Source organism: Pavona decussata, unplaced genomic scaffold, assembly GCF_977016875.1.
Source record: "Pavona decussata unplaced genomic scaffold, jaPavDecu1.1 SCAFFOLD_527, whole genome shotgun sequence".
Classification (NCBI taxonomy): Eukaryota; Metazoa; Cnidaria; class Anthozoa; order Scleractinia; family Agariciidae; genus Pavona; species Pavona decussata.
The window spans coordinates 25,001-46,619 of NW_028145832.1; the positions used below are offsets into that span (position 1 = coordinate 25,001).

The 21,619-nt window shown below is 40.7% G+C and overlaps 2 protein-coding genes across 2 annotated transcripts in view; both read left to right on the plus strand.

Moving 5' to 3' along the window:
- LOC146449977 (uncharacterized) overlaps positions 1-2,979 on the plus strand; it is a 4,448-nt gene extending 1,469 nt beyond the window's left edge. The window contains exons 2-4 of the mRNA XM_085100926.1: positions 444-520; positions 1,076-1,275; positions 1,751-2,979. Coding sequence (XP_084957052.1) covers positions 444-520; positions 1,076-1,275; positions 1,751-2,559 — 1,086 coding nt within the window. The 3' untranslated portion in view covers positions 2,560-2,979. The remainder of the gene's footprint in view (positions 1-443; positions 521-1,075; positions 1,276-1,750) is intronic.
- The window catches only part of LOC146449976 (protein mono-ADP-ribosyltransferase PARP14-like), a 112,063-nt gene that overhangs the window by 19,423 nt on the left and 71,021 nt on the right, over positions 1-21,619 (plus strand). The window contains exons 3-7 of the mRNA XM_085100923.1: positions 11,969-12,673; positions 14,436-14,669; positions 15,497-17,262; positions 18,154-18,342; positions 20,023-21,148. Coding sequence (XP_084957049.1) covers positions 11,969-12,673; positions 14,436-14,669; positions 15,497-17,262; positions 18,154-18,342; positions 20,023-21,148 — 4,020 coding nt within the window. The remainder of the gene's footprint in view (positions 1-11,968; positions 12,674-14,435; positions 14,670-15,496; positions 17,263-18,153; positions 18,343-20,022; positions 21,149-21,619) is intronic.

A 21,619-nucleotide genomic window follows, 5' to 3' on the forward strand; every position in this document is an offset into this window, starting at 1 on the left:
TCTCTGCCGTGGGATGCCATATGGTTTGCAATTTTGCATTGCATTTTCTTGCTTGCTGGCCTGTGAGATAGGTCATTTTGCTTGCCTTATTTTCAAGCCCCCTTTTTACCCTCTCCACCCTCCTTTTGTTTCAGGTATGGTAAGTATTTTACTGATTGTGTTCACTGTGGCAGTGCCGTTGGTGGTGGCCGCTCACGGGGTTGTCATGGATACCTCCTTCCCTGTGCCTGATTGCTGCCTGGCTCCACCAACCTTCTAAGCACCAGCTCCCAAGCTCATCTTTTGCTGATGCGTTTAATCTTTTGAATCATGCAATCTCTTCTATTTGTTTAATTGTGTCGCTGCTAGCCCTTACAACTCATAAATATTTTATTTGGGAACTTTTCTTTCCCTAGCATTCAGATTCAATGCATTGTTATTGAAACTATGGTTCATTTTCACAGCAGGAAGCAGAGGTGAAAGAGCTGCAAAAACTCTGTAAAAAAAAGGAAGAAGAAGAGGAGGCTTTTAAACTGTTAAAGTAAGTTACTACAAACACCTGAGATGAATGATTTCTCTCCAAATAAATTCATAAATAAAATCAGCTTTGTTTAATTAGTGATAAACAGTCTCTCGACTGACAACCTGTGGTCCTAGAATCCTGAATTAAATTGGAAGTTAGAAGTGTTAGTTTTTTTAGAGCGACAGGGAAGGGCGGGGGGGGGGGGGGGGGGGGCGGTGGGCTGAGGGGAGGGCAGACAACAAGGATGAAAACCAACAACAAACTCAACCCACATATTATGCCAGGTGTAGAATTCAAACTTAGGCTACATTGGTGGGATGCGAGTGGTCTCACTACTGCACCATCCCTGCTTCCCTTATAGAACACAAGGAAAATTATGCCATATGTAGAGACTTAAGTAAGGGACTTGTCTTCATCATGTTTTTGAAGTTTAGTTGTTACCCACCTTTGCCTAAATGCTTTCAATATCTTTGGAGAAGGAGTGTCTGATCAAAATTTACATGGAGTAATTTTGATGGCCCTCCAGAAGTCCTTTCGATTAATGTTTGTAATGTTGTGCTCATTACCATGCAGGGACAGGACCCAGAGTAATTTCTTCAGAGCTATGAGAGACAGGCTGAAACAGTGCAATCCTGTCAAGTACTCAAACAGGCCCTCTCTTGATAATGATCTGAGAGTTCTTGCTGCTGCATGCAAACACATTCCACCAGCAGATGGGACTGACCTTTGCGCTCTAATCAATGACTACAAGGACACAATACGTCAAAAGACAGGTTTTTGTCACTTAATATATCTAATAATTTCTCTTGTGTCAAATAAAAGTAACTTTTGGTCTTTTAAATCAACAATATACTATACCCTCTGATCCAGTCCAAACCTTTCACATTTTCATATGGTTTTCTCACTACAATTCTCAATTCTCAATGCATCTGTTTGAGTGCGGGTTTTTGTGGACTTGTAGTCTGGAGGTCCTGGGTTCAAATCAGATCCTGGCAGTTAACTCCAATGCCACAAATTTAATTATTGTTAATAGGTAATTGGCTTGCTTTTATTCAGTTAGGACTCTTAAAAAATGTTTTTGTTTTCTTGGCATTACTTTCTTTTTTCTTTGAAATACATGTCACCAATAATAATAATTGTTATTTCCATCAACACCAACAGCAACTGTTATTTAAACTATTGCCAGCAGTGTTCCAGTAATTTGTTGTGCTTATGACAGCAAACAAAGTGACTTTTTTTTCGTTTAAGGAAACACAAGTCTGTTCAACAGCAGTAGTCAGCGGTATCATCCATACCATGGTGTACAGAATCAAGAGACTCATCCTGAAAAGTTTCCAGTTCTCCCAGTGAGTCCAGATCAGTTGCATGCAGGTACTCCTGTTGGCTCGAGGATGGGAAGCCCACCTAAGAATTGGTGGAATGCATTTGGAGGGCCATATCCAAGATTTGCTGACAGTGTCAGTACGCTTAGTCCAAGAAGTGGATGTAGTGGTTCAAGTATCCAAACAGTTAGTCCCATTCGCCCATTTCCAGGTAACAGCAACTGGATGAGCCCTTATGAAAAGAATAGGTCTCCCTGGAGGTATAGTCCAGTTCATACTCCAAAGGAGAACTTCCACCAAATAAGACCACCTCAAAGACAGCAGCCACTGTGGAATGCTCCAGATCATACCTTTTCAAGGAGTCCACCTGTCCCTTATCACATGGACAGAAGTTTGAGGCCCAGCAATAACCATTGGCATCGGTGCAGTCCTCAACCATCTGGATATCGTCGTTACCCCTCTCCAAAACCAAAAGGAAGGAGAGGGTTAAAATACAACACAAAATCAGTACCTAGGGGTTCAAAAGGTGAAGTATGGAGAAAGTCACTTGATACAAGTGCAGTAAATCCAGAACGACAACAGCCACTGGAAAGGGAACTTAATACTACATCCCAACCTGACCCGCTAGCACCCCTAGCAACATCAACTCCAATCAATGTGGATTCTGATGTCAATGTGGAAGACTCTGATCCTTCTGTTGAAGTGAATGCTGTGGATCCAGCTACAGCGCTGTAACAGAGATCAGTAGTGCAGTACATGTAACTTACACATGTACATTTGTGTGACATTTTTTTAATTACAAGGAATTTATTAAAATTCGTCCCAACACTGTTACTAGTGAACCAAAAAGTAAAAATGTTAATTCTGGTTGCTTTATCAACGTTTTTGTTTTACATGTACTGCTTTACCAGAACATAAGGAAAACGTTTCTAGGAAGGTTAACAAGGCCTTTACATTTTTTTTCATAGAAACAAATGTTTTAAGAACATGGTTGAAATTTGATGTTTGGCAATGTTGTGGCTCATGTAATAGTTGTTGAGTGCCTTTATTTGTATCAGTTGGTCATGTGATTTGGTTTCCCAAACACTTGTAGCTATAGCTGACTTCAAGAAAACTGAAAAAGTGTGTAACTGTGAGCTACATGTATGATTTGAGGAAAGGCTCCCTCCATAAAATCCTTATTTTCACTATATTCACACGAGACTACCATAGCAATGCTGTTTGATCTTTTAATTTATGATATCATCACCAAAATGTTCTATTTTCTTCTTTGAGATGGGATGGTCACATGACTCAACTGATGCAAAAGGCCTATTGCCTTTCTTTAGAAAGTAATTTGGGTTAATTACAGACAATTATGAAGATATTTTTTAGTATGTGTAGTGTACTGTAGAAGTTACTATAGTAATTTTGTCGATTCTTGCTGCCCATAAAAACTCTGCACATTTCTAAGAAACTGACTGGTTGAATCTGGGATAGAAATCAATGTTTGAACAATTTGGGGACACATTCAAAAAAACATGTTAACATCTTCTCAAGTTCTGATTTTGTCTGTGCTGTAATGTTGAAAAAGTGTGGTGCTCAGGATCCTAACACTCGCACTTAACACAGGCTCTCCTTTACTACAACAAGCTAGATCTTAGGAATAATCACTGCTGTGAAGTGTTGTAAAAGTTGCTGATAGTGGCCAAGTTAAAAAGGGCTGAGAAAAAATTACTGGAAACGTTTTAGAAAATGGGTAATTTATTCAAATTAAATTTGTTTTTGATAATTTACATCTAAAAAAAGGTTTTGTTTGGAAACTGCTTCATATATATTGAAACAAATATCAACCCAGTAGCCAGTTGTGATTTCTGTCATACAAGTCCACTAGAATAGGAAATGGCAACAATACATTGCAATTGTTTTTAAAGTTTTGCAAGAAAAGGTCATTTCTACTTCACCGTATCTCAGCATTTTCATCAGCTGGTGTCTCCCCCAGTTGATTTTCTGCAAACCTCCCTGGGTCATTATCTTACAGTTTGGAACAGGCTTTATTATAGGTGTGCATGGTATTCATAGACTAAACAAAACCTTGAAATACCATTTAGTCTTGAAAAATCTTGCTTATAACAGCAGGTTTCCCTGTGTGGCAAAAGAGTAAACTGTAGTGTTGGGGGTTGGTAGGAGGTGCATGGGGGAAGTATAACTTTCAACCCGCAATAAACCCTTCCTATTGCGCTAACAGTAGTTATACAAAATGCCTACAACAAATATCCACAATGCCGAAAGTAATTAATGCAGTGTCTGGTAGTTATCTTATCTAGTGAATGCACAATGGCAACTTCTGTAAATGCTTCAGAAAAGGCCTCTTCATGCTGCAAGTACTTTTTCATTTGCCCAAAAGAATACTCGCATGGGTTTAAATGGGGGGAATAGGGTGGCTGAAATACAAGTTGAACCCCTACATCCTCCAGTATTTCTGTCACTGCCCTCTCAGTTACTCTAGCATGATGAAATCCACAGTTATCCATGACGACTACGTCATCAGGCATAAGTACTGGTAACCCCAAAGCATCTTCAGTTTCTACGACATACTCAAAATTCGTCCCCGTTTGAGGGGCCTATCAGTATGTTATAATAGTCGATTCCACGTACACTTTGCAATAGGTTTACAGTATAGTTAGCATTAGATGCATACCGCTGAACTGCTATTGCGGGCTGTCCAACATAAGCATGACCATAGTGACGATTGCCGGTTGTCTTTTAAACAGAGCTTTCATCAAAAAAATGAAGTTTGGATGGATCCATTCTTGAGGTGAGTTCAAGATACTCGTTACACCTCTCGACCTGGGCATCAGTTTGGCTCTCACTTGGTACGACGGAAAGTTTCTTGTAGGACATGCCAATCTTTCTTGAAATTGCTTCCTGGATTGTTGACAAACCCGGTATGCTTCGCCGATCGCATATTCCATCATCAAGCAACCTTTCACGAATTTCCTTTGAATACATGCTAGGTTTCGTTAGCTTGAACAGCTCAATAGATTCAAGGACGTCGTCTGAAAGTTTAGAAGAATATGTTCGACCTCCTTGACTAAAGGCATCATATGTACCGTACGTTTCATAATGTCGAATGATTTTCCAAACCGCTCCTCTAGTGACACGAACTGATCTAGAGATCGCAGATGGGCCCTCTCCAACCAAATAAAGGTCAATAATACGTCTTCTTGTTTCCTTATTGACAGATCTGCCTGGCTTGTATTCGCGACCAAAGGAATTGACGGCCGCTGGTGGGAACATTTTGAAAACGCGCGGGCAAACTCCAAATCGCTCTTCGATTTTCGAAATGTCGCTCCAAATCTTCGGAAACAACAGGAAATGCCCAAATATGGAAAACAAGAATTCGTTATGTTAATTGAATTTTTCGAATCACTGTTCACGCGTGACCTGGGTTGACTGTAAAGCAAGCTCGAACGCAAGTACTACTTACTTTATATTCTTTCGATGGTTGCCGGTGAAGACGTTCCTGGCTTCCAGGCCATGTCTTAATTTCCTCTTCAGTGAACGTTTTGGCGAAGTTTTCCATCGTAAAGCGGTCAGAAAATAATCACAGTGACTGAAATGGACTACTGCAAGCTTCCAGTATAAGCTCGGTTCGGCGAATGAAAAGGACTCAATAGTAAGCAAATGCAGCCTTTTTGCCACAACTGGACAAAACGCGGGATTTTATTGGACAACGGTAATCATGCACCAGAAGGTAGAAATTATAAAGTAAATTTTCCCACAAAATTCTCCTTGTCACCATTTTGCTTTACGTTAAAATTCAGTATATCGACCCTAATTTGGACCCATCTTGGCGTTAGTGGAAATGGCTATACCATTTGGAGTCAAAATGGCTCTAGTGATTGGGGCCATTTTGCGCTGTAACAAATTGGCTCTGTTTTCGATGTCTAAACGCCTCCATTAATAGGAGCCGAGACGGCCCTACATTGGAGCTAACTAGACTTCAATGGAAATGGTTCGACTAATTTGAGACAAAATAGCTCTAGTGATAAGGGCCGATACGCACCCAGGGGCCGAATTATTTTCCACCGTGGGCCAAATCGGTTTTTGGTGGGGCTAAAACGGTTTTTATTGGGGTCGAAATGGACCCACTTGACAAAATGGACCCACGAAGAGTCAAATCAGCTCCAGGGGCCATAGAGCTGAAACGGCACTTTGGGGCTGAAACAGATCTTTTGAATTTACAGTGTGGACTTAAAATTAAATCGAAAATTAGACAACAATATTCCCACAACAACCCACTAATATAATCTGAAATAGCTTACCCGGTGTGCTTTGCTTTGTTTTCAAGGTTCTCAGTGCCTCCAAACGCCGTTTTGAGCGGTTTATCTCTCAGCGGCTGGTCCACGTGCATCAATGTATTATGTCAATGAAAAAGGTTGCAAACTTGAAGTAGAATTTCAATGTAATTTGACGGTGATGACGGTGACGGTGATGCACGTGGAGCAGCGGCTGAGAGATAAACCGCTTAAAACGGCGTTTGGGAGCACTAAGAAACCTTGAAAACAAAGCAAAACACACCGGGTAAGCTGTAGATTCTATTCCACGACTGTAAACCTTTTACGATTCACTGTTCAAACTCTTTCCGTCTTGCTGAGCTGAGCCGTCGAAAACAACCCGAACTTTGGTTGTGGCTTTCTCTGGCCTTACCACAGGGAGATGTGGAAGGAACCATTCTGAAGGTGGTTTTGATTCATCCTCTGGGACTTCTCTGATATATCCTTTACTTAAGTAGTCATCAACACCGATTGGTAAGCCTGTGCTAGCTTCTCATCTTGCATTAACTTCTTCTCAGCTGTGTGAAGACGTTTCTCTGCCATCCGTCGGTTTGACGGTAATTCTGGTCTTTCACGTTTCCAAGGCATAGCAACTTCATATTTCTCACCATCAAACCTGATTGATTCGTTCACTTTATCAAAGGCTAGTTTCTTTTCGGGGGAAAGTGGTTACTCTACCTGCGGTGTAATCTTAATAGCCTCAAGGCTCCAAAATAGTTTCAACAGATAGTTTAGATCTCCATCACTACACTCTGACTGCTGTAAGCGATAGGTGTTCAAGTAACCAGTGTTACTTGGTCCACTTCCCTCAGACGTAAGAATGGTACCAATTGCTGTCCACCCCAATGGACACAGTCTGGCACTAGGTTCATTGTCGCCTCCACGAACCTCTTTCACAGGAAATAGCAGGTTGTAATAGTCTGAACCAATAAGGTCATCAAGTTTACTCCTTTTTGCAAGTTTAGGAAAAGGAATGTCCTCAAATGTTTCCACTGATCTTTGATTTGCAGCCAGTTGGTAAGATTCATTCCACCACAGATGTTATTAGATGTTTTCGCCTTGCACAATGATTGTGTCCATCCGACCATCCAGACTCTCCAAGCCAATCTCCACGGTTGCTGACATTAAATTGACCTTCTGTCTATTAGCAACATTGATAATTACTTTCTCCTTCCTACCATCCAACCCCAGTCCCTCTACCAGATCCTAATTAACATACGACGTATCACTGCCTTCGTCCAAGAAACAATTAACTTGCAAGCGTCTCCCCCCATGTTTCAGAATGACTGGAGCAGTACGCAAGGCAATACTCCCCTGTGCACGTTCGCGTACTGTTTCATATGCACTGGACTTGTTTTCCTTTGTCATGGGTGTGTCAGCCTTCCCCTCCATGGACCCAGGAACTACTTTCTCCTCATGAAGTAACCGATGGTGTCTGTCTTTGCATCCGTCAATTCCACACTCTCTGCTCCAAGTACACGAGTCCCCAAGGAGCCCTTTGCCCAAGCAACGGTAACACAGTCCGAGTTTCTTTGCCGTCTCCCACTTCTTTCTATGTTCCACTCCCTTGAACATATCACATTTCCAAATTGGGTGTTTTTGATTGCACACTTTACAAGGACGATCACGTTTCTCTTCTGTGATCCCGAAATAAGACTTAGTTGAGCTCTTTCCTCGTACACTTCCAACACTGGACAAATCGTGCTTAATTTCTGATGCTTATACCTGGTACTCAGCTTCCTCAGCAACCCACTGACGCAGCTCTTCAAGAGACTCCTGGCTTCCCTTTTCTTTAATCCATCGGTAGTACTGGCTAAGTAGCGCTTCAGGAAGGTTTACCAGGAAGATTGCATACAATGTCCCTCCTTCCAGGTCAGTAAACTTCGTATTTTCCTTTAAAGAAACCACAGTCCTCTCCACTATGTCGGCAAATCTTTATAGCTCGTATGGATTATCAGCGTTTATTGGCCTCATCTTACGTAGCTCATCGAAATGGGCTTAAACCTGACGCCTGTTTCCCCCATACTTTCGATTCAACCTTACCTTAACCGCTTCGTACGCATGTTCCGAGTAACCAAGCAGTTTCACCGTTTCGGCCGCCTCTCCATCTAAACAACTTTCGAGCCGCAACATTTTAAACTGACCTGACAGACTTGTTTTATCCACGCAACTGGAAAACGCTTCCAACGATGACTGATATCCTTTCTAGTCGCCCGAAAACTTTGGGATTCGAATCCGCTTGAGCTGTTTGTTTGCACCTACCACGTGACCATCTTAACTATGGGCGCTCTTAAATGTGCCGATCTGGCTTGTGTTATTTCCTTCGCTTTCCTTGCTGTTACTTTTTGATAAGAAAAGCAGAGTTTCCTTTGTCTCGTTGTCGACACGAACTATCATTTTATCCGCTTCATCACCAGTTGAATCTCCCAGCGATGTATCCCTATTTTCTCCGTACAAGGTTTGAAGCGAATCCAACAGCTCCAACAATTGATCTCATCGCTTGTAAATGTCCTGTAGTTTTGCCGTGACATTTTCCTTGTTTTACGTTTTCGTCGATAATTCCGGCCGATCCGCCGCTAATTCGTTTAGAAGCTTCGTAATATTTGTCTTGAGGGTTCTTTTTCACTTCTTTAACTCTTCTATTTTTTCATCCATGATTCCTTCAGTTTCAGTTCTCAATGTAAGTTTTGACGAGTCCCTTGCAAATTCCACAATACCGTTTCCGATTAAAGTCCAATTATTACACCAATGCGAATATCCAGCTAAGAGAACCAAAATGTAGATTATATTCCACGGCTGTAAACCTTTTACAATACAAAACTATCTCGACAAATCTCGACGCGTCAAGTTCCATAGCAGAGAACTGAGTTTAACCCCCGGTTTAACCACGCCGCATGACATAACACGTGAGAATTGTCAGAACGTACATAATGTAACGCAACTCGCAATGTCGCTAACATAAGCTTTTTCAGACTTCATTATAATTTTTGTTGGTTGTTGTGGGAATATTGTTGTCTAGTTCTCGATTTAATTTTATCGCCAACCAAACTCTTATATCACGCTTGCATTAATCCAAACCTACTTGTAAATATAATTAACGCGCTAGTCTTTAGTAGACTCTATTACTGTTCCACGGTCTGGTCTAATACATCTGACAAAAATTTACGCAAATTGCAACATGTACAGAACTTCGCCGCCCAAATAATAAGTGGAAAGAGAAAATTCGATCACATTACTCCAGTGCTACGGGAGTTACGCTGGCTAACTGTAACACAGCAACTTTACCTAAGAGACGCTGTTTTTACTTTCAAACATTGTATGACGGGTTGCGCCCCTGACTACCTTAGATCCAAGCTAGTTACCAGGGGCCAAGCTTCCGGTCGCGTGACACGAAATTCACAACAGTTGAATATCCCTTTATTCAGAACAGCTACCGGTCAGCGGTCCTTCCAGTACAGAGCTGTCAGTTTATGGAGCAGCTTAGATAAAGATCTTAAACTTAGTGAAAATCATGAGGTTTTTAAGCGTAAACTTAAGCATATATTACGGGACACTTAGGTATTTATAGACTTTCGATTAGTAATTTTCTACCTTTTATGTATCGTTCTTATATGTATATATAATTAATTTACCTTATTTTCATTTTAAAAATGATGTACTGATCACCGAAAAGCCCCTCTGGGGAGTGTTCAATAAAGTATTATCTTATCTTATTATCTTATGGTGACCTGTGATTCATGAAGTGAATTTATCAAACAGTGCGGAGCACGGTTTTTAAAATTTCACACACAAAAAAAAAAACTGTTAGGAATACGAAGAATCGGTCAATTAGAAAACTATATAAGTATAAATTCACAATCAAACCTGTAATTTCTTAGAAATTGGGTTCCCACAAGTACTCGAACATTACCAAGAAAGTCCGTGGCTTAAATAATAATCTAACTGTCTGCTTGCTGACGTCGGCTGGATAAAACGACAATTTGACCCTGAAGCACAATTTCTTCGCCGTTAATTAGAAGATTTCCGCTGTTGAAGCTGCCGAGTATTCCTAAGCAGTTTTTCTTTCAGTTAATCGTTTCGAAAAGGTCTGTTTTCACTCAGAGAAAGAGAAATTGGCGTCTGAAAATTAATAGTTTTGCGAGAAACGATGACACGGTCCGGCTTGTTCTCTTTTTCCCTTTTCTTTAGTTTTTTTTTTCGGGAGTTAAAAACCTCAACCCCAAAGAAAAAATTTGCAGATCTACTTCATCAGCTGGTTCGCTTGTTGCCATATGTATTTAAACTTTTTGCTTAAGTTTTCCTCGTTTTTGAATGCAAACTGCCGAAGTCACTCACGGAGAAATTTTTCTTGTCGAGGCATTTGTTTGCTTACGTCATCAGCGTGCATGCACGCGCGCGCAATTGAATTTGATTACACGAATTTACTGGCTATGTTATAACAAATATTTTTCAGTTTACGTTTTGTCTTTGGGATTCACGAATCCCTCCTTCAGTTAAATTTATCTTAAAAATGCAAAAATGTTTGGTCTACGAAATGCTGTGGATCAAGAACAAAAGACCGAAACTGAACACGCAAGCGGACTCCATTCGCGCGAAACTCTTTACCTATATGCTTTTATGCTAATTTATTTTCTCACTTTCAATACCCATAAATATGCCTTTCCGTTATTTCCATTTTACCCATTTGACAATGACGATATGAAATCGTCGAAACGTCATGCTGTTTTACTATCGTTAATTTTCTTGTTGAAAGGTTATTGTTGAAATAACAATAGAACATTGTTCAGAAACAATACTTAGATGCGTAAACAGCATAACTTAGGAGGGGTTTGGGAATCTGCCCCCTGTAGCACAGATGAGTTGTTCTAGAAGGCCAGTTGTCCCAGCTTTAAAAGTAAACAAGGAACACCAATTTCCACCAGTTCTGCTAGGTTGTGATTAGCACACAAGAAAGGTTACCTTATCACCAGTGTCCCCTAGCAGCTTTGTAATCATTACCAGAAAAATAATGCAGTTACCATGGTAAACGTAACACCAAAATAATGATACCACCTTCGAAATGGGTCCTAGAGAGTTTGGCCCTAGAAAAAACACTTCCCTACAGCCTTGTGCGTTAGGCATAATACCAAAGAAATCCCACTCGAGACCAATTTACATCGACCGTTACATCGGGTGGCAAAACATTGCGTGACGGTGGATGGGTTTGGGGGAAGTAGTAATTCTCCTACCTTGTGATACTAGAATTCTTTACAGGTTCCTACCGATGCTGCTATGGAAATCGGTAAGTCACTTAGGAGCTGAGGGTAATGTTACCTTTTTTCACCTACCAGATGCCGGAAAATATGCAAATGGTGGCTAGCGCGGGATTTTTTCAACCCATCATGTACAAAATAACATTAGCACTGCTCCGTTATCGCAAGCTGCTCACATTGCGTGAAGCCAGAGATTTATTAAAATAAATGGGATGGTATATTTCCAGCATGGTGAATGAATGAGAATGATGAATTATTCTAGCAGTATGCAGGATGTTTGTCCCATGAACCTAGTTTAATGGACTTAGCTCCAACGAGTCTCCCGTAGCTCAGAGGTAGTGCATCCGAACTAGTAATCGGAAGGTCTTAGGTTCGACTCCTGATAGGAGCACTCTGAGTTCTTTATTCCGAATATGCTTGTGTCACTTTCTAGATTCCAGAATAATTCACCATTCTCAGAGATATATTATAGCTCAGAGGAAAACGCAAAGCCGATTTAAGTAAGGTAGCACATATTTTTCTCTAATAGGTGATCAAAAGACTGATTGGTTAAGTGTTCCTTTTATTTTACAGAAGAAGACTTTTCGGGAGACGACTTTATTGACTCAGATGACGCAAACAAGGGAAAAGGCAGCGACGAAAAAAGCTGTCAAGATCAGGAAACGTCTGCTTCCAGAGAGATAGAAGAGGAGGAGATGGATCCAGACGAGCTAGAAGAAAACTTAAAAAAGCTTAAAGAAATGTTCAGTTGGTTACCGAAGGTCCTTATTAAACAAACCCTTTGTGCCGATGATGTCAAAGGAGACTTGGAGATAGCAAGACAGCGGTTACAGAAACATCGAGATATAGAAAACCCACTGGACCAGTTTAAAGCGCCCATTAAACCTAAGCGTCTAGTTGTTACGAAAACTCCAAAAAGCGGAGGAGATTTCCAAACGCCCAGTGGTGGATTCAACTCAGAAAAACGTCCCCTAGGAGGCAACCGGGCTGGAATGGTTAAGGACAGAGCAGATTGTGAGCTACAAAGTTATCACGAAAAAAAAGGGTGGCAAAGAAGAAAGAAAAACAACAGACATGAAAATGAGCTGCAGGAAGAACAAGATAGTGTCAAAGAAAAACCCGAATGGAGAAAAAATAGTTTCGAAAAAAATGAAGAGCAGATGGATGGCAACCAATTCTATGGCGTTCGAGATTCAAAGGGGCGAGGAGTCTTTAAAAAAAGAGGAGGACCAGGAACCAGTAAGGGATATAGAGGTGGACCAAGAGGGGAACCCAGATGTAAGTATTTGAGAAGTCGTAAAGGGTTTAACAGTGAATCGGCAAATGTCTCATCATATTTGTGTATCTTTCATTACCGATCAAAGAAAGCCCATGCACATTTAACCAAAAAATTGTGACTGGTTGTGTTAGTGGAAATGAACTGTTTTCTAAGGAACCGCTCATTAGAATTTCGTAAAATTTAGCAATATAGTAGCTCTCCAAAAGCGTAACTTGCCTGCAAACAAAAATCCAAATCTGACAGAGGGTATCTTCACAAAACATTAAAGTGCAAAACGGATATTCACAGAATATCCCTCTGTTAAAACAGTATCATTATGTCAGTATTTTGTAAGTTTTTCTCGAGAGAAAAATTGAAAAAAAATTAATGAGTGCATTTTTAAAACTTTTGTTTGAAGATAATCAATAGCTTGCTGCGTTGCCATGGCAACGGGACCTAGCTCAGCAATAACTATTAAAATTCATTCCTTTTTAGTTGATCTTGCACCATGCTAATTTCGGGTACCCAGCGGTACGTAGTTTCCAAATAACGCTTACACCTGAAACTAGAAAACTGTGTTCCGCCACCTTAATAAGTAGGTCTTTGTCAAGGAACTTTCTTGGTTGTATTGTACGGCAAATAATCTAAAAAAAGAGCAAGGCTGATTTCACGGTCAGGGAAGTATATTTTCCAACATTTCGAAAGGCACGGCCTTTCTTCTTCAGGGTATTAAGACCTAAGGGTTCAATAGTTTGACCTCTGTCGATGAGGTATGCCTCTCTAGCTTTGCGTACACTGTCACGATTAGATTTGATGAGTTCGAGAGGAATTAGTAGCATGTCAGAAGCGTTATGGTCATTAGAAAGAAAATGTTCTGAAACTGTGGTGGGTTTGGAACTGTTTGTTTGTTTGTCGACTGGTCTACGGTGTTCGTTAAAACGGTCTTTAAGTCGTCGTTTTGTTTCTCCTATGTATTGTTTGTGGCAGCAGTTGCAGTGTACCATGTAAATAACATTTTTAGAGTTACAGTCTATATGATGAGTAATATGTCTAGTTTCGCCGGTAGAATGAAATGTGTAGCTGGTACGTCCGTCTGTTATGTAGTTGCAACGTAAACAGTTGTCTCCACATCGAAAAGATCCATGCATCTTTTCGATGTGGAGACAACTGTTTAACTTGAACCCTTAGGTCTTGATAGGAGAGATGAGACATAAACATTTTTCCCGTCTTTCCTCTTCCTAAGTTATGTAATTAACTCATTGTTACGTATTTTGTTTTCGTCTACCACGTTGCAACATTAGCTTATACCTATTTACCAGTTGTATTTTCAAATTTCAAATTGTAACGTTTTTGTTTATGTAACTTTAGCCTTTTTTCAGGTATCTATTGTAACTGTTTAAAATTGTAACGTATCTTGCCACAGGGTCAGTCTCAAACATACCCCACAGAAGAAAGGCCGTGCCTTTCGAAATATTGGAAAATATACTTCCCTGACCGTGAAATCAGCCTTGCTCTTTTTTTAGATTATTTGCTTTACAATTTTTTTGCTGATAAGATCCTTCACTGCAGGATCCGGTACTTTTATTTTGTCACGGTGGTCCTTGCAAACACAGTTTATCACTGGTTTTTACTGAATTGTATTGTACGGCTCGTTCGATTAGGATCCTTTGGGTCACCCCCACCGTTCTTTCCCTCCGCCCTATATCTGGTTTGTTTTTGAAGACCTAAAACAGGAAAGAAACTTCTTGTAGGCAATTTAATTATGGTTTTTTTATTCATCAGATTTCAACAAAATCAAGACGAAAGGTGAAGGAAGGGGCCTGGACTCTGCTCGGATTTCCATTGAGAGAGTTCCTGTTTGTACAAGCATTTTTGTCAGCGGCCTTTCCACTAATGCTACTCGTGATACGATTGAGCTGTACTTTGAAAGTCAAAGGAACAGTGGGGGTCCTGTGGAGAGGGTACGGTTTAAGCCTAAAAGTGGTCACGCTGTGGTTGTATTTAAGCATCAAAGAGGTACGAAACTTAAGTAAAAATCTTTCAGCTTTTTGTGCAAAGAGCAAAGAGAAGCTTACATACATTGCTTAACTTTACAACGTTAATAACAACTCATGAATACTTTTTTGCAAATGCATAATTGTTAATTAGGCGTAAGAAACGTTCGAAAAGTCTGTAGTTACTATCTTTTTTTTTTTTTGCTTCGTCTACACATACAGAAAAAAATAATACCAACTGGCATGTAGACAAGGCTACCAAAACAGATTTTAACCTTTTACACAAAAATGTAGAAAAAACAGAACAGTTAAAAACAATAAATAAGTTGACGTTCGAGTGTGCAAGCCATTGAGCGAGCCCGAGCCTCAAGCATTACCCAAGGCATTGTGAACTTTGTGCATATGCATTCAGTAGCACTGTCCTCCATTTCATGTTTTCAAAGAAAATAACGACTGTTATGTATACGTATCTCTTTCCCAATTTTCTTGCTGGGCTTGGATTTCTATGACGCGCAATGACGTACCTGTATACAAATCTTGGCCCAGAAACATTAAGGAAGCACAAAGCCCCAAGCTTTTTAGCATAATAGATATGATATTGCCAGTTGGCGTCATCGTTGCAGGAATGAAACCTTAAATGACTGATATATTTTGTACTGCACATGTTGCTCTTTTCAGTCAATCTTTTAAGTTATGCAACACATTGTCCTCCTTGAAGGACATTGCAAGATTGTAACAGTCTTAGGACTTACACTTGGGGATACGCCGGTGTACGTAGAACCTGTTATCTAGGCACCCTCTCCTATAAACAAACATGACACTTAGAACCAATCTTTATTGCGTTCTCAGATATGGAAAGAGTCTTAGCCAGACAGCAAGAAAAACCACATGTCTTGAATAAATCTCAGCTTTCGCTCAGAATCTTCCAGGAGTCTCTAGAAGATAACAACGAAGACGATACCTCAAGTGGCCTGGAAGCAACTACAGACACCCCAAATAAAGCTCCAGTGAGTCAGCGGTCTGAACCTAAAACACAGCAACTGCACATGGCTGTGGACCCGGATGTAATGGAGTTCGTTACAACTACATCACGACATGATCAGCTAAAGCAGGCATTGGCTGCGAATAAGAGTGAAATTAAATGGAAGCCAAACAATAAAAAGGCTGTTATAGTGTATTGTGGAGAAGACGAAAGCGATTCTTGGCAGTCGGAGTGCATTGAAGAGGTCCAAAGCTACCTCGGTAAATTTACAACCTGTGAAGTTGAGGTCAACAAAGATTTCTGGGAAGCGGTGAAGACTCAGTTACCTAACATTCGCGCGTGCTTTGGAATTAATCCACTGCTGGTCAAACTTATTGAAGATTCTATTGTTGCAAGAATTGTTTCCTCGAGCTCAGATGCTAAAAAATATGAAGATCAGTTAAAAGCAATGTTAGATGAGATATATCGTGAAGAAACCAGAAAAACATATGGGAGGTTTAGGCAAAACATTGCAAAAGAATGCTTGATTTTGTTAAAGAAGATAAAGTTTGCAGAGAAGTTTAAACAAGAAAACAAGGAACTGGAGATAAAGCTCGACACTGAAGCCGAGGAAATCTACTTTGAAGGACCGGAATCACAGTTTATTAAAGCGACGATGAAGTTCTTCGAACTGGAAATGGAGATGGTGGAAAAGAAATTAAATGTATCAGACAACATCTTAAAGGTGCTAGGCACAGACAAGGGTCTACAGAGAGTGAAATGTCTGCTGGAAAAAAGCAACGTTGAAGCTGTCCTCGCGATTGATAACGAGGCTCGGATTGTGGGAACGTCAGCTGCGCAAGCGGACAAGGCTGCGAGTCTTGTGAGCAAGTTAACGTTAGAGGAGAAAGTTCGCGTGGATTACAGGAGTGACCATCTACTGAAAACTCCGGAATGGCGTGAACTCTGCGATGCACTCAACACTGAAGAGGTTATTCATGTGTATCGGAATAACTGGGGCGATACCTTTGTTGCTGGGTTTCGCGAAGACGTGATGGAAGCGATGAAGGAGATGAATACTTACTTAGAAAACAATTGCATTCGAACGGAGCGATTTGCTTGTTTTTCTAAAGTTGTCAGAAGGTATCTCAATGAGCTTCGTCAGGAAGACTTCCGTTCAATTGAAACTCAACTTGAAGATTTTGAAGTCAAGATTCAGAGTGGAAAAAGTGATGATGATTTCGTCATTTCTGGCAAAAAAGAAGGTCTTGACTGTGTAAGAAGAAAACTAGACGCTCTCGTAGTTGACGGTCTCGTCAATTCAAGGGAGTTTGACATAAAACAACCGGGCCTAAGAAAATTCTTTTCCAGCGGGAAAGGCGATCGTCTGGTAAAATCGGTGGAAAAAGACCACGCATGCGCAATCCAATACCAGACGAGCTTTGACAAGAAGCGACATGACATGCCCACGCGAGATGGAAAAGCAGCTATGAAATCAGATGCTAAAAGCAGTGATGATGATGATGATGATTATGATGAGGAGGAGGAGGAAGAAGAGGAAGAAGCAGTTCTACTTAAAACTGATCCCTCCTCCTTTGTCACAACAAATGGACAGAAACTTTCATGGCGAGCTGGATTCATTCAGACTGAGGAGGTAAGTTTAAATAAATAATATCCTTAATTGTTTACCTTGGGTGCATATTGAAGGCTTTCACCAGGGCCTGATTGTCTAAGCAATTAATTAATTAATCCGGCTTTGAGATGATGAACACTAAAACTCGTTACTGGGGCTCATATGGTACACATCAACCAATCAGGGCAGACATGCTCTTTAATTTATACTTTCAGATCAAGAATAAACTTTGACCAATCGAACACCCCAATTAAACATCCTTGGGAGCGGCTGCAAGGTTTTTTACGTTTGGCACTAGTGACATAGTTTCCAGTGTGTTTTTGCTTAGAGTCCCAAACGCTTCATTGTGTTTTATTAAAAATAGGTTAAAAACAGCAGAATTTATATTAGGTAACAACCTTTTTTCATGGGAGTTGAACTTGTATAATCTGTTTATTATTTACTAATAACGTAGATTTATTGATGTCATATTCAATTGCTAAAATTGGCCGGATGTCATTGCTAAGGTTTAGGCTTATAAACAATTGGAAAATCTGTTCACTTAAATTTGTTATGGATTTGGCTGCTGAAAATTATGGGGCTTGGCACAGCGCTCGCTGGATATTCGTTCGTCCGTCATACTCGTATGAAATCGACTGATCTTTCCTCAGTCGTCTCTGTTGTAAGGAGATCTGCGTGACAAGTGTGGATGAGGATTTATGGGAAGGAGTAAAGAAGAGGTTTCTTTTTTGCTTCCCTCCCATTAACCCTTGTATAAAATCTTTCAAACAATATTAAGTCAGGGCTCAATAAAAGAGCTCCATCTCAAATATGTGGCTTACCATGATCACTCACAAATAAAACTTTAAACCTTTAAGCTTCAGGTGAGACACAAGATCAATGTATTTGATACTGAAGTCTGTCTTATTGCAGGCTCACATACTGGTCAGTTCACAAGGAGCATGCTCTCAAGCGATCATGAATGCGGGTGGACCGGAAATGAAGCAGAAATCAGTAAATCCAAACACTGGTGAATTTTTAGTGACGTTTGGGTTCAAGTTGCCCTGCAAGCGGGTGATTCATACTAGCTGCAGCAAATGGAACGGAGGGAAGGGTGAAACAGTGAGTGTTTAACAAACATATGTTCTCACTAAACCAGTAACCAAATCACTAAACCAGTAACCAAAAGTAGCTTAACCCTATCTTGACCGGATTTGTCTCCCCTTCTGTGGCTTGGGGAGGGGGATGGTGGATTCCCCCTTCATAACTCCAAAAACATTAAATCCATGTCAATGACCTGTGAAGGACAAATACTTCGTCCAAATATGTTTTGTTTAAAATCCGCACGTGAGGTGCTGACTTCTAATTACGCCAGGTTTACCAAACGGCAGCCATCTTGGATTTCCCTAAAACTTCAGAAAACTGTCCAAATTGACAAGAACACAAAAATAAGCTAAAACACAAAAGTTACTTTAGGAGAGGTAATAATAGTGTTCCAGTTTCTGAAATTTCATAATTTCATAAATTGGTTGTCATAGTAGTATCAAATTCAATGAACACTTTCTCACCACATCAAAATGTTTCCAGATACTTTTGGTAACGGCATAAAAAAATTTAAACGTTCAAAGTCGGCGTGGGCAGAACTGAAGTAAAATTACATGACATAACATGACTTGGCAGGATCAGACTGATATGTGGCATGGCAGCCGTAATGTGGAAAGGTCAGCTAAAAAAGGCTGTATTTCCTGATCTTTAGCCCATAAATTTGAAGGTGAAAGAGCCATAAGTGAAGTACTCAAAAATAAGGCATGCAGATTCCAGCTCCCGATATAGGTTGGAATTTCCTGCCAAATTTCCTAGCCAACTTTCCCGAAGACTGGCAAGGAAATTGAGTGCCTATGAGAAGACAGGCAAGTTACGAGGCCCCTTAAAGTTACACCAAAATCAGATTTCTTTTCTGGTGGCAAGCGTAATCGTTAACTTGTAATTTTTGTCAGAAATGTTTCCTTGGGTCTTCTACACTTGGTTCAGAGTCTATTTAAAATATTAAAAATTTGCAAGCCTTTTGAATACTACAATGGCTCCCCCCGCTCCCCTTCCCCGCATAGATCACTAATATAGGGAGTACCCCGCAAAGAGAGATTTTTTTATGCGTACATAAGGCGTACTTATCATGCAAGTAAGTGAAGAAAGCAAAGGGACAAAACAAACTCCGCTAGGGGAGAACTTGTTTGGTTATAGACTGCGCGAGGTCTGATCTCTCTTTTGAAAATCCGCGGGAAGTAAGCAAACAAATGACCAAGCACGAAATTCGAAGAGCGAGCAGCAAAGCCGCGACAAGCGCTTGCCTAAGAAGGCGAGCGAAAAGAGAGTGCTCTGCTTTCACACAGCGACTGTGAAGCCCGGCACTCAGGTGACGGACTAATTCTATTGGTCGATGATGAAGCAAGCCTGTCAGCAACGTGTGTTAGTGACATATTTCTCTTAAAGAAATGATTTCACCGTAGATTTTGGTTAAAGCACAGGTACCCCGATCTATATGAGAGATATAGACCGTGACCTTAATGTGTGAGTGTTGCAATTTGAGCGTCACGGCAACCATTGTGCAACGGCGAAGTTTTAAGGATTTGTATTGGAAAAAACGATTCCTACTTCAATTTAAAAATGCCAACTAGTTTTCAATAAATAAAAAAAATCCCCAACTGAACTCCCTTGTCTGCTGTTATCTCTCCTACGTGGTTTTTGGAGTGATTTAGCGCGATTTCAGTGTCCAGTTTTACAATTTTAGTTTTTTTCTTCAAGGTTTTACGGAACCTCGTACAGAAGTGCCTACAGAATGGTGAGCAGCTTGGAGGGACGTCCATTGCATTTCCTGTCATAGGAACTGGAAAGTTGAACTTCCCACCAAATGATGCATCGAGAATAATGCTAGAAGAAACCATCAGCTTTTGCCAGGCTAATCCTTCTTCCATCTTGAGAGAGATCCGATTTGTGGTGTATCAGCAAGATCAGGCCCTGGTCAATGCCTTTGGACAAGAGATGGCTAATTTGCAATCCAAACACAAGTTCCGTCCTGCCATCACCTTGAGTAGTCCATTCTGCAGTCTTCTATCCAAATTTAGACGAAGCATACCCGCAGACCGTGTGCGTATTGAAGTTTTGGAAGAAGACTTATGCAGTGAACAGACTGACGCTATTGTGAATATCATCGGCAAAGATTTGAAGATGGACAGCGCGGGGAAGTTGAGCGAAGCAGTCAAAAAGGCCAGCGGTAACGATGTCCAGGATGAGTTGGATCGTTTGGGACCGCAAGCAGGTGGGTCAGCGGTAATGACGACTGGTGGAAATCTCGCAGCACGTCACATCATTCACCTACTCCCAGATTCGTCTAACAAGCAACACCTTCAGCAGTGCGTGGAAGAGTGCCTTCGCCTTGCAGAATCAAGAGGCATTCAATCCATTTCTTTTCCAGCAATAGGAACTGGAGCTCATGGAATGTCTGCGACAGATTCAGCGGATCTGATATTCCAAGCTCTCAGCAACTTTAGCGCAAATTTTAACACCATTTGCAAAGTCAGGATTATAATTTTCCAAGCTCCAATGTTACCGGTATTCCAGCAGGAGCATCAAAGACACCTTGTGTTGTCAAATCAAAGTGTAGCCCGACCACGTGTCACCATGGATACAGGCCTCAGTATTGAAGTCATTAATGGCGATTTGACTCAACAGACCAGCGACGCCATTATGAACATCATCAGCACCGATTTGGACATGAACAAGGCTGGAGAATTAAGCAAAGCAATCTTAAGACATGGTGGTCAAAAGATCCAACAAGAACTCAGTCAACTGGGGAAGCAAACTGCAGGGACTGCCGTGATGACAAGTGGTGGAGATTTACCAGTGCTTCGCATTATTCATATTATTCCAGGTTTGGATCTTTTTCTTTTATCTTGAAACAGGTAAAAACAGCACTGTAGGTACTGTATTAAAACTGTTTCGTAAAGTTTTGCGGGTTTCCTTTGATTGAATGTCTCGGCAGAGGAGAAGAAGTTAGAAGCTGAAGTCTTTGAATTTGAATTTGTAATTTGTCTTTGAAAAAAAGGTGGTTGGTGACGGTTTCCAGCACTAAATTTTCAAAAATTTAAGAGGGTACTTAGCACCCTGACCCCTCCCCACATTTTTTTTAATTTTGGAAAACCTTGCATCTGAGCAAGCCAAAATTCGGGATAATTCTGTTGCTACGGTAACCTACTTTGTCGAGAAAATGACTAAAACTTGTTCACTAATAATTAGACATCTGTTTACACACTATTGTTGTAACCACTGACAAAGAATGGTAGCCGATTGATCTGCCAAACGATAAGTGCTGGAAAGCGGTGCGAGTCACCTTAAACATCTG